General features: G+C 51.9%; 4 protein-coding genes across 4 annotated transcripts; 1 reads left to right on the plus strand and 3 right to left on the minus strand.

The window, feature by feature from the left end:
• Nucleotides 1-534: 534 nt before the first annotated feature.
• On the minus strand, nucleotides 535-3,528 carry atg1 (serine/threonine protein kinase ATG1; the record flags this gene model as incomplete). The annotated part of the gene is made up of 3 exons (XM_041700245.1): nucleotides 535-674; nucleotides 729-3,288; nucleotides 3,397-3,528. 3 exons carry the CDS (start codon nucleotides 3,526-3,528, stop codon nucleotides 535-537), a joined length of 2,832 nt encoding a protein of 943 aa, XP_041553250.1.
• A 1,639-nt stretch (nucleotides 3,529-5,167) lies between these two features.
• APUU_21489A (uncharacterized protein) lies at nucleotides 5,168-6,534 on the minus strand (the record flags this gene model as incomplete). The annotated part of the gene is made up of 3 exons (XM_041700246.1): nucleotides 5,168-5,326; nucleotides 5,403-5,650; nucleotides 5,715-6,534. The coding sequence occupies 3 exons, from the start codon at nucleotides 6,532-6,534 to the stop codon at nucleotides 5,168-5,170; spliced, it is 1,227 nt and encodes a 408-aa protein (XP_041553251.1).
• A 662-nt stretch (nucleotides 6,535-7,196) lies between these two features.
• On the plus strand, nucleotides 7,197-9,019 carry APUU_21490S (uncharacterized protein; the record flags this gene model as incomplete). The annotated part of the gene is made up of 9 exons (XM_041700247.1): nucleotides 7,197-7,393; nucleotides 7,449-7,690; nucleotides 7,741-7,796; nucleotides 7,843-7,882; nucleotides 7,938-8,000; nucleotides 8,052-8,205; nucleotides 8,273-8,611; nucleotides 8,701-8,845; nucleotides 8,894-9,019. The coding sequence occupies 9 exons, from the start codon at nucleotides 7,197-7,199 to the stop codon at nucleotides 9,017-9,019; spliced, it is 1,362 nt and encodes a 453-aa protein (XP_041553252.1).
• Nucleotides 9,020-9,220: 201 nt separating this feature from the next.
• APUU_21491A (putative phosphatidate cytidylyltransferase) lies at nucleotides 9,221-11,841 on the minus strand (the record flags this gene model as incomplete). The annotated part of the gene is made up of 2 exons (XM_041700248.1): nucleotides 9,221-11,277; nucleotides 11,343-11,841. 2 exons carry the CDS (start codon nucleotides 11,839-11,841, stop codon nucleotides 9,221-9,223), a joined length of 2,556 nt encoding a protein of 851 aa, XP_041553253.1.
• Between the last annotated feature and the right edge of the window lie 191 nt (nucleotides 11,842-12,032).

Below are 12,032 nucleotides of genomic sequence, written 5' to 3' on the forward strand. Positions count from 1 at the left end.
CGTGATGGTGGAAGAGGCAATAAGGGAAAACTCAGCCCAGGTAGGGCTCCACTGGTGCCACTCACAGCTCGCGGCCCTCACAACGTTGCTTCCGGCATGACACACCAAAACCGATCACGCAATTTGGCGCTTTCTGCAGCAATCGCCTGGATGTAACTCTACAGATGAACACGATTAATATCGACCTGGTTGTGATTGCGGTAGTGCGAACTCGCTATATACAATATAATAATAATCCATCAAGCAACTCCGACCCATGGCGTCAGATCATCATCTGTTCTCGTAAAGTATGCAGAGGCAATTTGTCCCCTTCCCAGGCCAAAACGCCCATGTAAACATTCCAAAAACATAGTACCAACAATGTCAGTACTCTCAAATTGCAAGTGTTGTATCTGGACCCCCGTGGGAGGGTCCCGCGGCGTCCAAAAAAATTAGCCCTATATAGATAAACTCCGCAAGTAATCCCACAATTATATAAAGAAAATCGAAGAATATAAGGCATGCATGATCCAGCATGCAAGAAGTGCTACTTGCTCATCGAGCAGCAGTCGCCCCCGTTACGTGTGCCAAATTCGACGGCACCATCTTTCCGCTTGACGGCGGAGTTTGTCGCTTGGTGAGAACAGCCAGTTTGTTTTGCAATGACTGCAACCGGGCGCGTATGCTGGACACCACTGCACAACAAGTTAGACTAGTATACCGGGGAATTAAAAGGGGACTAGGCTTACACTTCACGACGACCTCTCGGTCTTCGTCCTGCACGCCATCTAGTACAATCTTGTCGCCCTTGTCAGTGCTGCTTCTCCTTCCTGAATGCTGTACTTCCTCTGATTCCAAAACGGCTTCCAGCATCAAAACAGCCGTCACGTAGGCCATCTCGCACCCATAGAGATCTTCGCTCGTGAGCTCGTTGATCGCCGCTGCTCGGCTCATCTCCAATGCACGGTCGTACATCAGCTTCTCGGCCGTGACGCCAGGACTGACCACGACATCCACGGACCCTCCAGAGCCAGCTGATTCGAGCGAGTGGTTATTAGGGTGGCAAGGATGGTCTGAGGGTAGACGTCGCTGCGCGTCAATCAATTTGAGTCGAACAAATTCCGCCTTTTCCAACACCTCGTTGAATCGACCGCGGACCCATTGCACGACCTTATTAACTCGAACTGACAAATCATCAAATCGACTAACGCTGTATTCGGCCATGGCGTCGCCTCGCTTTGGGCGACGCCACCAAAGGCCGGCAATGTCCATTGACTTGGCAAGGAGGGATAGTGCCTTGACATAAAGAACCAGCGCTTCTTCTGAGAGGGTCACAGCGGCATCAGCCGTTAGATCACTGTTTCCGAAATCCGAGCCTGGTGCATTGGAGATACTATCGCCTTGGGCGGACGGTGCCAGCGGTATTAGTTGTTTATATTTCACTTCCGCGAACCCGTATACAACATCACTCCGGGAAGCGCAATCTTCAATCTCTTTGACCGTTCCTGTATCGTCATCTGCGTTTGCCTGACGCCTAGAGCCGTCTCCAATTGTTAAGAGACCAGCATTAGCTGCAGGATAAGCCGGGAAAGGGTTATAAGCCAAAGGGGGTGAGCGCCCTCCTTTGGTAACATTCAAAGGCGGAGAGAATCCCACGCCGAACAAGCGACCACTTGCCATGTTCAGGGCCTTGGAGATAGCTGATGTTGCCGATGTAGGGCTCCGGCCATAACGCCGCTCGTAGGACGGATGGCGATTGTGCGCCGAATCTGCTCGAGACCGACCTGGCATCACCTGGATTGCTTTGCTGGGAGAGCTTTGGGGCGATGCCTGCATTGTTGTTGGAAGAGCTGGCGTCGTCTGCCTCCGGGGAAGGGCACCAGTGTTTTTACTCTGGGTCCTTGGGTCATGCGCCAACTCATCTGCGAAAGCGTTGACCTCAACCGCCCGCTTCTCCACAACAACATAGTCACGCTCAAAAGCGACATCCTGCGCAGCGAGTTCCCGCTCCTCCTTTGTCTTTTCCACGGGCCGTTGTGTCGACGGGGTACCAGAGAACGTCTGTCGGTTTCTCTGGCGTTCTATAGCATTAAACGTCGACGAGCGATCTACAAGTTCCTGTCGTCCTGGCGCTGTTGCGTGGGATACCGCATCCGGCCGCCGTGGGACGGCAGCCGTGGATATTTGTCTCGCGGTTGAGGAAGGTCTGTCTCCACTCCTAGTCCTGCCCATGGGGGTAGAAGTCGCGGGGCTATGTGGCCTCTCATTGTGAGGCACGTACCGATGGGGCGGCGGATAACGGATTTGATCATCCCCTTGGTTATTAAGGCCTTGGATATCCACCGCGTCATCAGTAGCAGATGGAGATCCTGTTGCTTCGGCAGAAGCCGCCTCTGGTGACGACTGGCGAGGCGCAGCAGGCGCATCTTCGGACACCAAGCCCGGTATTGGGCCCGTGATAATGTTGTTCGCGAAGAATTCCTCAAATGTAACCCGAGCCACAGGGTTGAATTTCAGAAGGTGGCGAATAAGTGTTTTGATTTCATCAGAAGCAGGGTTATCTACCGGAAATTTGATCTCGTCTTTTGCATTCTCAATTTTCCGGAGCAGTTCGACGTGGTTTGTCGCCCTAAATGGTGGCTTTCCCACCACCATTTCATAGAGCACGGTACCGACAGACCATAAGTCAGCTTTGGCATCATATTTCTCGTACCGTAATATCTCGGGAGCCATGTACAGCGGGGATCCGCATAGTGTTTCTGCAAGGGCCGTGGACGGGAGAGACCGAGCGAAACCGAAGTCTGCCAACTTAAGTAACGGTAACGATTCTAGCCCCACCGCAGGGGTAAACGAGTCTTCGGTACATTTAAACGGCGCCACTTGGGGGTCGGTTTCCGTATAAGTCGGCGCAGGGCAAAGCAACAGATTCTGGGGCTTGATGTCACGATGGATGAGGTTCTGGTCCCGAAGAAATTTAAGGGCGCTTGCCAGTTGCTTCAGGAAATGCCGGACAACCACCTCATTCAAAGCCCCACCGGGTACATTTGGGTACTTTGCGATCATATGCCGAGTGTACTTATGGTCCTTGAGGCTATCCCGTCGCTTGATGAACTGTGATAGATCGCCCAAAGCGCAATACTCCATCACTAGGTGTATATGGGATGAAGTCTCGAGGCAGTCGAGCAGTGCGACAACATGAGGGTGAACCAGGCGTTTGAGAATACCGATCTCCAAGGTCAAATTCTCCCTTAGCTTCTTACTGAGCTTTGATAGGTTCACCGATTTGATGGCAACGTATGTCCGTGATTTCTAGGATACGCACATAGGTTAGAAATAGGGAATATTCAATAAAATATGAAGAAGGTGGACGCAAAAGGTTGGTCCGTGGGGGGGAACAGGATCAAAGCTGTAACTCACTGTATGGACGCCTCGATACACGGTAGCAAAACTACCCTTTCCGATATGATCCATCCGCGTGTAGCGGCCTATCAGCACCTCATGATAGCCCTCCTTCGAGCTCTTAGAGCTCCTTGAATGTGGTGACGCCATGGCGATAGCACGGCGAGTATAACTTCCGGAGACAAGTACCGGCAACAACCAGCCCCAACCCCCGTCAACCACAAAGCTATCTCAGCACTAGAACAATCAGGACGGGAAATACAATCCCATCAGGGTAGAGTATGGTATAGCTTTAGGAGGGTGGAAGGTTGTTAACGATGGCGATGGTTGTAGTAGCAACAAAGGATGAGAGGGTAGTCGGGGCGAGAGTGATGTAACAGCTCAGTTGAGAGAGCACGCTACTCCGAGGGCCAACGAGTCTCGAGAAGCGGTGAAGCGGAACTGTGGGAGCTGCAGGGCAGGATAAACTCCAAGGTCGTGGGTGGTATGAGTAAACCAAGGAAAACGATGGGGTGGCAGAAGGTTATTTCAGAAGTTCAGACCAGCTGAGGAATGAGAGGCGTAGCTGATAAGATGAAGTAGATCGGAGAAATAGAAGTGGCAACGTGAGAGGGATGGAGATCAGAAGCTGCAGGGGATGGTATAGAGTGCTAAATCGAAGAGAAAAGATAGAAGGGACGGAGGATGAAGCAGGAGGACGCAGACAAAGCTGGGGAGACGATGTCGTCGCCTGGCAAGAAGCGAGGAGCGTGACCTGCGATAACGGGCGACAAGGCGATGATCAGAAAGGCGGTCAGAAGGGCGGCAGTTAGGCTGAGGAACCCGGGAGCACTGCCAGCAGATCGCTTGCCACAGGGGTAGACATGGGGTAACTTGAAGAAAGATGAGGTGGAAGAGAGGTGCAGGAGAGCGTCAGATTGAACAGGAGATGAAGCAAGCAATAACAGACTGGACAGGGCGAAGAGACTCCCGACTATTGCGCCCAAGACATCGCCATCACGCTATCGATTAGATAAGAGTCGTCAACCATGATGACCCACAATCACATGACTCCACACTCCACAGTCCACCCATGATCGGGTCTTGTTCGCGCAATCGCAATTGCATTCCACTGTGACTCAATCCCACCTCACCAACACGGAAAGGAGATCCAGGACCCCATCATGGCCACGTCTGGCTTTCCGAGTCTCTGCACTCAATATACACCCCAGCCCATCCCCTCCAATCGCGGTGCAGCTGCCGAAACACACCCCCTCAAATGACTCAACAAGCGCGCGAGCCCAGCACCATCCAAAAGCACAGCCCTCCGCTCGTCTTGTCAGTGGTCGCCCATCTAAACTGATAAGCTAGTGGGCTCGATGGGGACGACGCTCCGTTCCACGGTTGAGCAGCAAGTCAGGACTCGGGACGCAGAAAAGGATGCGATGGCCGCCTCCACTGCTAACGCTCCCTGGTGCGATCGACAACCGTATACGGTTCGGTTCCTAGCCAGCGTTCTTTCTTCAAGGACAAATTTGCGATTTGGCGACAAGGACGGGGCTTACGCATCCCAGGGTCAACCATGGTTCCTCCTAGTTGACTCTCCTGAGTCAAAAATTAGCAGTAGTTTCCCCAAGTCACCTGCATATCCCTGACTTGGTAAATTTAGGGTGCAGGCCACAGTACTTTGCCGCATGATAAGCCTGACCCCAAGGCTCTCTTTGTTCGTCCTATCGGGCACTCCGTCCAGGATGCGTGGGCACCTTTTATCCAGTTTTGCGCATTCCGCAGGTCATCGAGTTAACTAATCCTAATCCGCCCCTGGCCCTGCAACTGGCACTCTTGGAGCATACCTCAGGAGCTCAAGCCCCTCAGGAAAATCGCCAACTCGTCCACCATCATCCCACAAGGCCGCAAGAACCTGCCGCTCACCAATCCAAGGCTGTCGGGAATGTTGAACCGCGTAATTCTGCCGTTAGAATAGTTGTGTCAGCGCTCTGGAGTTAGGGGCCACATCACTCTTCTGCTAGTAAGGGTCCACGTACATCGAGTATAACCAAATCACCCTGTTCCCATCGGATCATAATAGCACTTTTCTCCGCAATATCCAGCAACGTGTCAAGATCTTCTACCTTCATCGGAGTCCCATCTCCAAACTGCGGTGGCGGATGATATGATCCGTCGTCCCCAAAGAATGGATGCCTCGTGGCGCCGTGGTATCTACTACGACCCCAAGCAGAAGTTATATTTCCAAAGAAAACCGCGGCGCCTGTAGGTTTGTGAATACGAATCGCTATAACCAGGTTAATGGCCATGGTCATTCATTATAGATTGGAAATGGAATGGGTAGTAATCACCAGGCACAACATGAGTGACGCTCAAGCTCCCATCCTCATGCCATTCAAAGTGCTCACTATGACGCTTCACCTCGGCCTCGATCTTCAGCCGGAAAGTCTCCACTTCATCATCGTCGCTGACATGCTGCCCATAAGCTCCGCGGACGCTGTTTCCAGTATTAGATACCAGCTGCTTCGACGTATATCGATACGTGTACTTGGCTCCTAGCCGACGCAGATCTGCCAAAAATGCGGGAGCAAGCTCCGAAAGCCGTTTGGCAATGTAAATCGAGGATGTAATCGGCGTTGCACCGCCTTGCTCAGGGACCTTGAGCGCGCTGAACGTCAACCACGCAGGGTTGATAGTGGACCATCCGTACTCATTATGAGGCCAAATGGGAAGCTCTGGTGGTCCCTCATTTGCTGTTTTCACATTAGGCGCCAACACTGTCCGTAGCGGTGGTCTCCCAACTTCGGTATGAGGCTTTAGCCCGAATGCATGGGCGACTTTGCTGTAGTCGTGAGGAGTTTTGAGGGGGAGGCCGCGAATAAGGATGGCACCACCATGCTCTTTTATAAGACCCCGCAGCTGGCCGCTCTCCGTGACATTTCGGATGAAGGATACGGCCTGGTGAATGGTTTTGGTGTTGGTAACGTTGATGGCAAGCGGGAAGGGTGCACTCCAGGTGAGGCCCAAGTCTTTGGTGTCTGATTGTCCTTTAAATTCAAAGGGCTCGAATGAAGGCACCATTAAACTCCCTTCATTGGATCCCGTTTTTGGCTCCGTAGTTTTATTTGCGTCGGTGATGGTGTTTTCCGATGGGAAAGTTATGGGTGCCATTTTCTAATATTGTCTTCTTAGGATGAGGTATACATTCCAATCTTTCCGAACATGCTGGGGGTATTTATAGCAGTTCGTCAGACAATTATGATCTTGGACCACCAAAATATACGGTCTGGACTCCTTCGGAATTTGCTCCGGTGGTGGAGATTTGAAATCACTCTCCATTCTCCAAGTCAAGGGACCCAGGAGAATGGAACATATCGAACCCCAGTCGAAGCGCAATATGGGCCCTGCATTGACCAGGAAGCTTTCCAGGGTAGGAAATATACCTCGGAGGTACGCCGTTAATTGAAGAGCCGATATCAAATTAGGCCTGCCAAATTTTCAACCTCCAAGCACGTCATGCCCGTCGGGATCGCAACACCAAGGGCTCTACCAATCCTGGTGTATACTTGCACGTTGATACTCCAAATCGGAGGGAAATAGTCTATCGGTCCACAGTTTGCGGGTCAACGCTGCAATATCGTGCTTGCGATGTGCCCCGGGTCCAATAACATGACGGGAATTGGAGCTTTCATGAATCATGATATTCTCCAAATATCAAAAGATATAGCTTCTTGGAACATCCCCGAAATCCCCAAAAATATTTTCTAGTGATTTGACCAGAATTTCTGGTATTCAGTGTATCCGAACACGACTAGGTACTCGGTGATATTGAAATGGGCACCGCCGACCTTTCAGTTGAAGCAGCGGCAGACGTCCAGGATGTCGACAAAATCCCCGAAAAGGGAGTCTTCTACCGCCGCGTCTTCTTCCAAGCGACCGTGGTAGGATTCTGCGCTTTCCTCGCGCCAGGCCTCTACAATGCAATGCAATCGACTGGCGCCGGTGGGCAGCAGTCACCATACCTTGTCATGTACGTTCCCTACGCAAAACCATCGCTGTCGGGGCGTCGACTGATGCGAATCTAGGGCTGCAAACTCCGTCCTCGGCGCCACCATGGTTCTAACATGTGCCCTTGGGAGCGTGGTTGCCAATTGCGTAGGTCTGAAAAACGCCTTGATCTTTGGGACAACGGGGTATTGTGTATACGCCGCTTCACTATATACGAACAATCGATACGGAAACGAATGGTTTGTCTACCTGGGTGCCACGGCTTGTGGTATCACGGCTGGCGTTTTCTGGGCTGCGGAAGGGGCTATCATGATCGGGTGTAAGTTTTACTGGATTTCCAGGTTGCGGTGGTGGTACTCACAATGACAGACCCGATTGACTCCCAGCGAGGACGATATCTGGCATATTGGCTAGCATATCGAAATGTATGTGAATATTGCCTTAAGTTTGCACAAGCTAACGGATTCTAAGGGCGGTTCTATCGTCGGTGGCATTATCAATCTCGCATTCAGTTAGTTTTTGACATTCACAATCCTGAATCCCGAATCCCTCTAACAGGCTGCTAGACTACTCTGGAAAGTCAACTGGGAAGCTTGACTGGAGAACTTATATTGTGTTTGTAGCTCTGCGTAAGTCAAGTGTTGATCTATGGGCAGCTATACAACATACTAATGAAGCAGAATGCGTCGCTCCCCTTGTCGCACTGTTCCTATCGCCCCCGGAGAAAGTCCAACGTGCCGATGGACAGAAAGTCAAAACAGCAGAGAGGGTCAGCACAGTCCGCGAGATCAAGGAAATTCTCAAGGTCCTCGTCCGCAAAGACTTCCTCCTTATGTGAGTAAAACAGCTCTCTCTACCCTCCATTGGAAGCCAGCCAACACTGACATAATACAAATCCAAGGCTCCCCTTCTTCTTCTACGCAACCTTCCTCCTTTCCTACGCTAGCTCTTACCTAACCCTTTACTTCAGCGTGCGTGCGCGTGCCCTGGCATCCCTAATATCCGCCCTGGCGCAAATCACCGCCAATTTCTTCTTCGGCAGCTTTCTCGACTGGCAGCGGTTCACTCTGAACCAGCGCGCCCGGTTCTCGTACATATTCATAATGGCTCTGTTCGGGGGCACGTGGATTTGGGGTGCCGTCGTGCAGCATAGCTACGAGAATCATACCCCGGCTCTAGATTGGGTTGATAACGGGTTTGGGAGGGGGTGGGCGTTTTATATTTTGATGCAGGTTAATTTGTATGTTCTTTCTTCTTGTTTCATTCCCTCCTTCCTTCCTTATAATGCCTTGGGAGACAATTGCTGATTATGAGATGAACAAATTGCAGTGCTCTGGCGTATAACTACGGCTACTGGCTGGCGGGATATGTAGCCAGAGGCCCAGCTGAAATTATTCGGCTGACTTCGACTGTTCGGGCGGTTGAAGCTGCTGGTGGTGCTGTGGCTGCTGGGATTAGTTCCACTTCTGCGCCGGTAAGGGTTTTAACCATATTAAATGAGCCTTTCTAACACTAAATCTAGCTCATCGCTGCCTTGGGAGTCAATTTCGGTCTATGGGGGCTCGCTGTGGTGCCGACGTACTTTGTAGCGAGGAAAATTGGGCTGAGTGCGCATGAAGCTGACGACAATGACATACATCAGGTGTAGTTGAGGCTATGTGTCTGCAGTGCTTGAAAAGATGAAGGGGGTATTCAATAAATTCATTGATATTGGCCGATTAGACGGCTATAATAGATATATCGTGATTCCTTAAATGTTCCAGACCCATGAATGTCTGTTTACATGCATACCGGAGACGAACCGTATGTCTGTAAATACTGTACTCTAGATCTCGTCATCATCTAGCATTCAAAATCCCAGTCCTCGCACCAGCAGCCACAGCACGATGGGGACGACCACATTGTCATTACACCCAGTCAGTACTGCTTCAGTCGCACTAGCTCCGCCGGCCGCCAAAACTGCCTTGATCATGGCCGATGACCAGGAGAAGTGCTTCGGTCCTTCCTGTCCGCTTACTGGCCATTGCCCAAGCACAAGCCAGGTTTGTGCAAAGATTGAGCCCGCAGTTACCGCGATTACGAAGGCTACACTACCCTCAACGGATTTGCCCCCGCCCCAGAACCATTTATGTCGGCCAAAGCGGCGCCCAACGAGCGAAGCAGCTGCGTCTCCTAGGCCAACACAGATGACTCCGCTGAGCATGCTCACATCTCGACCTTGAACATCCCACGACTTCCATGGGTACTCTCCGGCTCGGGAAACGTCGGCCAGGGCTAGCCAAAGGGGAATGGCGCTCCCTATGAGGAGAAATATGTGTGAAACGATGACCGGGCCTCGGTAGTCTCGGCCATCCACATATGGCTCAAGAAAATTCGTCAAGGGTCGTGATATAGGCGGAAGCTGCGAAGCCCGGAAGAGGTCCAGGAGCAGGAATATAGCCAACACCAAAGCCAAAGCAAGGGCGCAGAATCCTGGGTCAACGTATATTGTTGGTAGGAACATCAACACCATTGTTCCATGGAATACTTTGCGTCTGGTGTCAACCTCTGCAAATGAGCCCAGCCGGATGACCACTGCAATGCCGGTCACAAGAACAGCCAAGCAATAAGCAGTCATCATTAGACGAGTATTGGCCTCTCCAAAAGTGCCGTGGCGGAGATGTTCTGCCCGTCCAAGATGACTGAACGCGCTCGATAAGCTGCTATCCAACCGAGAAGGGATGGGTATCCAGTCCTCCAGGCTCGAGGTGATAACCCAAAACCTGAACCAGGAAATGTTCCCAAGCAAGTAACCCAGTGCCCATCCAAAAGGCTCTTCTCCCTGTAACGCCCTTTCCCCTACGTACTTCCGCACGGGTCCCAGGATAATAGCTAGAACTGCTAGGTAAACGTAAAGACCATAGATCCATTTGCGAACCTGAACCTGCGGAACAGTCAATGATAAAAAGGACGTCAGGTCTGGCGCCAATGATCTCTTCCGTCGGCCTCTTGGAGTAGTCCTGGCTTTTGCTGAGCGTAAGGCCTCTTCGAAACTGGGGGATGCCTGTCGTTGGGTTGGGTCCTCCGCTGCACCATTTTCTGTGGGACTCTCCGGTGAGGACTTTTCCCGATGGTCGTATGGTGTCCGGCGCGAGGCAGATGTCACATGGCTATCGGGAGAGTCGCTATCTGACAGAGCGTCTTCAGAGGAACCAGCTCGACTCAGCTTCTGGCAGATCCTGTGATCCAGCAGATTCAAAATATTTTTGGGCGAATTAGAGGCGCTGGGAGACCGTCGAAATTTCCAACTCGGTATCCTGGCTAGAGCGACCTCCCAGTGAAGGACTTGGCGGCACGAGATAAAAATACACAGGCTGCCTAGCCATAGCAGCGCTTTGAGAATTTCCGCTTGTGGGGAAGTGGCGAACAAAAACAAATTAATAAGAGCAGTCGTCAGAAGCTGAAGTTCCGCTGGAAGAATGCTGGTAGACAAAAGGAAATCTAGAGTGGGTATCAATGCTTGGTGCAAAGGAAAAACAAGAGTCAAAGCTTCAGGATCGAAACCACGGAGAGAAAGAGGTGACGGGTGAATGCTGCCCCAGGACAGTTGCTCTGAGGCAAGGAGCGGGAGTAAGGTGAGGAGCCAGTGCATCACACTTTGCCCATGCACTAGGTCATGCATAGGAATGGCTGCAGGGGGGATTGAGGCGAGAGCTAGAAGTATGTTCGGCAGTATCAACGACGGTTTATGGTCCGATAACGACAAGGAAACGTAAACGGGAATGAGGATGGGGTATAAAAGCGGAGCTGGGTCGAAGCTATGTGGGATATCGAAGGACAAGAACCTTGAGAGTCGTAGACGTCCATGCCGGTTTAGAGGGTATATCGCGTAGACACCGACGACAGTAAGGGAATAAGTGATGAGTTCTGGCCAATACAAACCACGAATTAGCGATGGTAACAACAAGGTTTGAAGAAATGGCTCATCGTACCTTTCTTCCAAGCCCACGCGAGCGATCTTACGCTCTGCTGCCCCAAAACCACGCCGCCCACGGAGAGTAGCAAGGCAGCCTCGAATGTCCTCCGAATAACCTCAATGTGTTTTTTCTTCTTCATTTTATTCCTCATCTCCGCTAATTCGGCCTCGTTGTCACCAATAGAGCTCCGTCGCGAGCTCCGCGAAGTCGACCGGGCCATGGACGGCCAGCGTTGCAATCCTGGCAGCCACAAGTCATGATCACCGTTTGGCCGTGCACCCCTTCGTGATCGAAGGGGCGGCGCTGGCAGCCCTTTTAATAAGCCTGTGCTTTCATCGTCGGCCTCGGTACCGCTGTCACTGGACGTTCGCGTGCGGTGGTGGAAGGAGCCGTTGCGATATGGGTGAGGTGATCGCGACAGTGATCGGAGATCGTCAGGCGCAGCAACATCCACGTCGGGTAAGATCATGTTCGGAGACGGCCCCTCGTCCTCCTGGCTTGTCGAGGGGACCATGGCCCCATGGATATCAAAGATCGGGCTGTGTTTATAACGCGCGGGACGTCATGATCGGGAGTGGAAATCTGGGTCGTGTGAGGGAGCAAAGGCCACTAAGCCCCAGACGGTCAGTAATTAAACCAGCGGGGTCGGTCAAGACGGCGGGCGACAGATCAGCATACCTGACGGGAGGAAGAGACATGGGAGAT

This window comes from Aspergillus puulaauensis, chromosome 2 (genome assembly GCF_016861865.1).
Source record: "Aspergillus puulaauensis MK2 DNA, chromosome 2, nearly complete sequence".
Lineage (NCBI taxonomy): Eukaryota > Fungi > Ascomycota > Eurotiomycetes > Eurotiales > Aspergillaceae > Aspergillus > Aspergillus puulaauensis.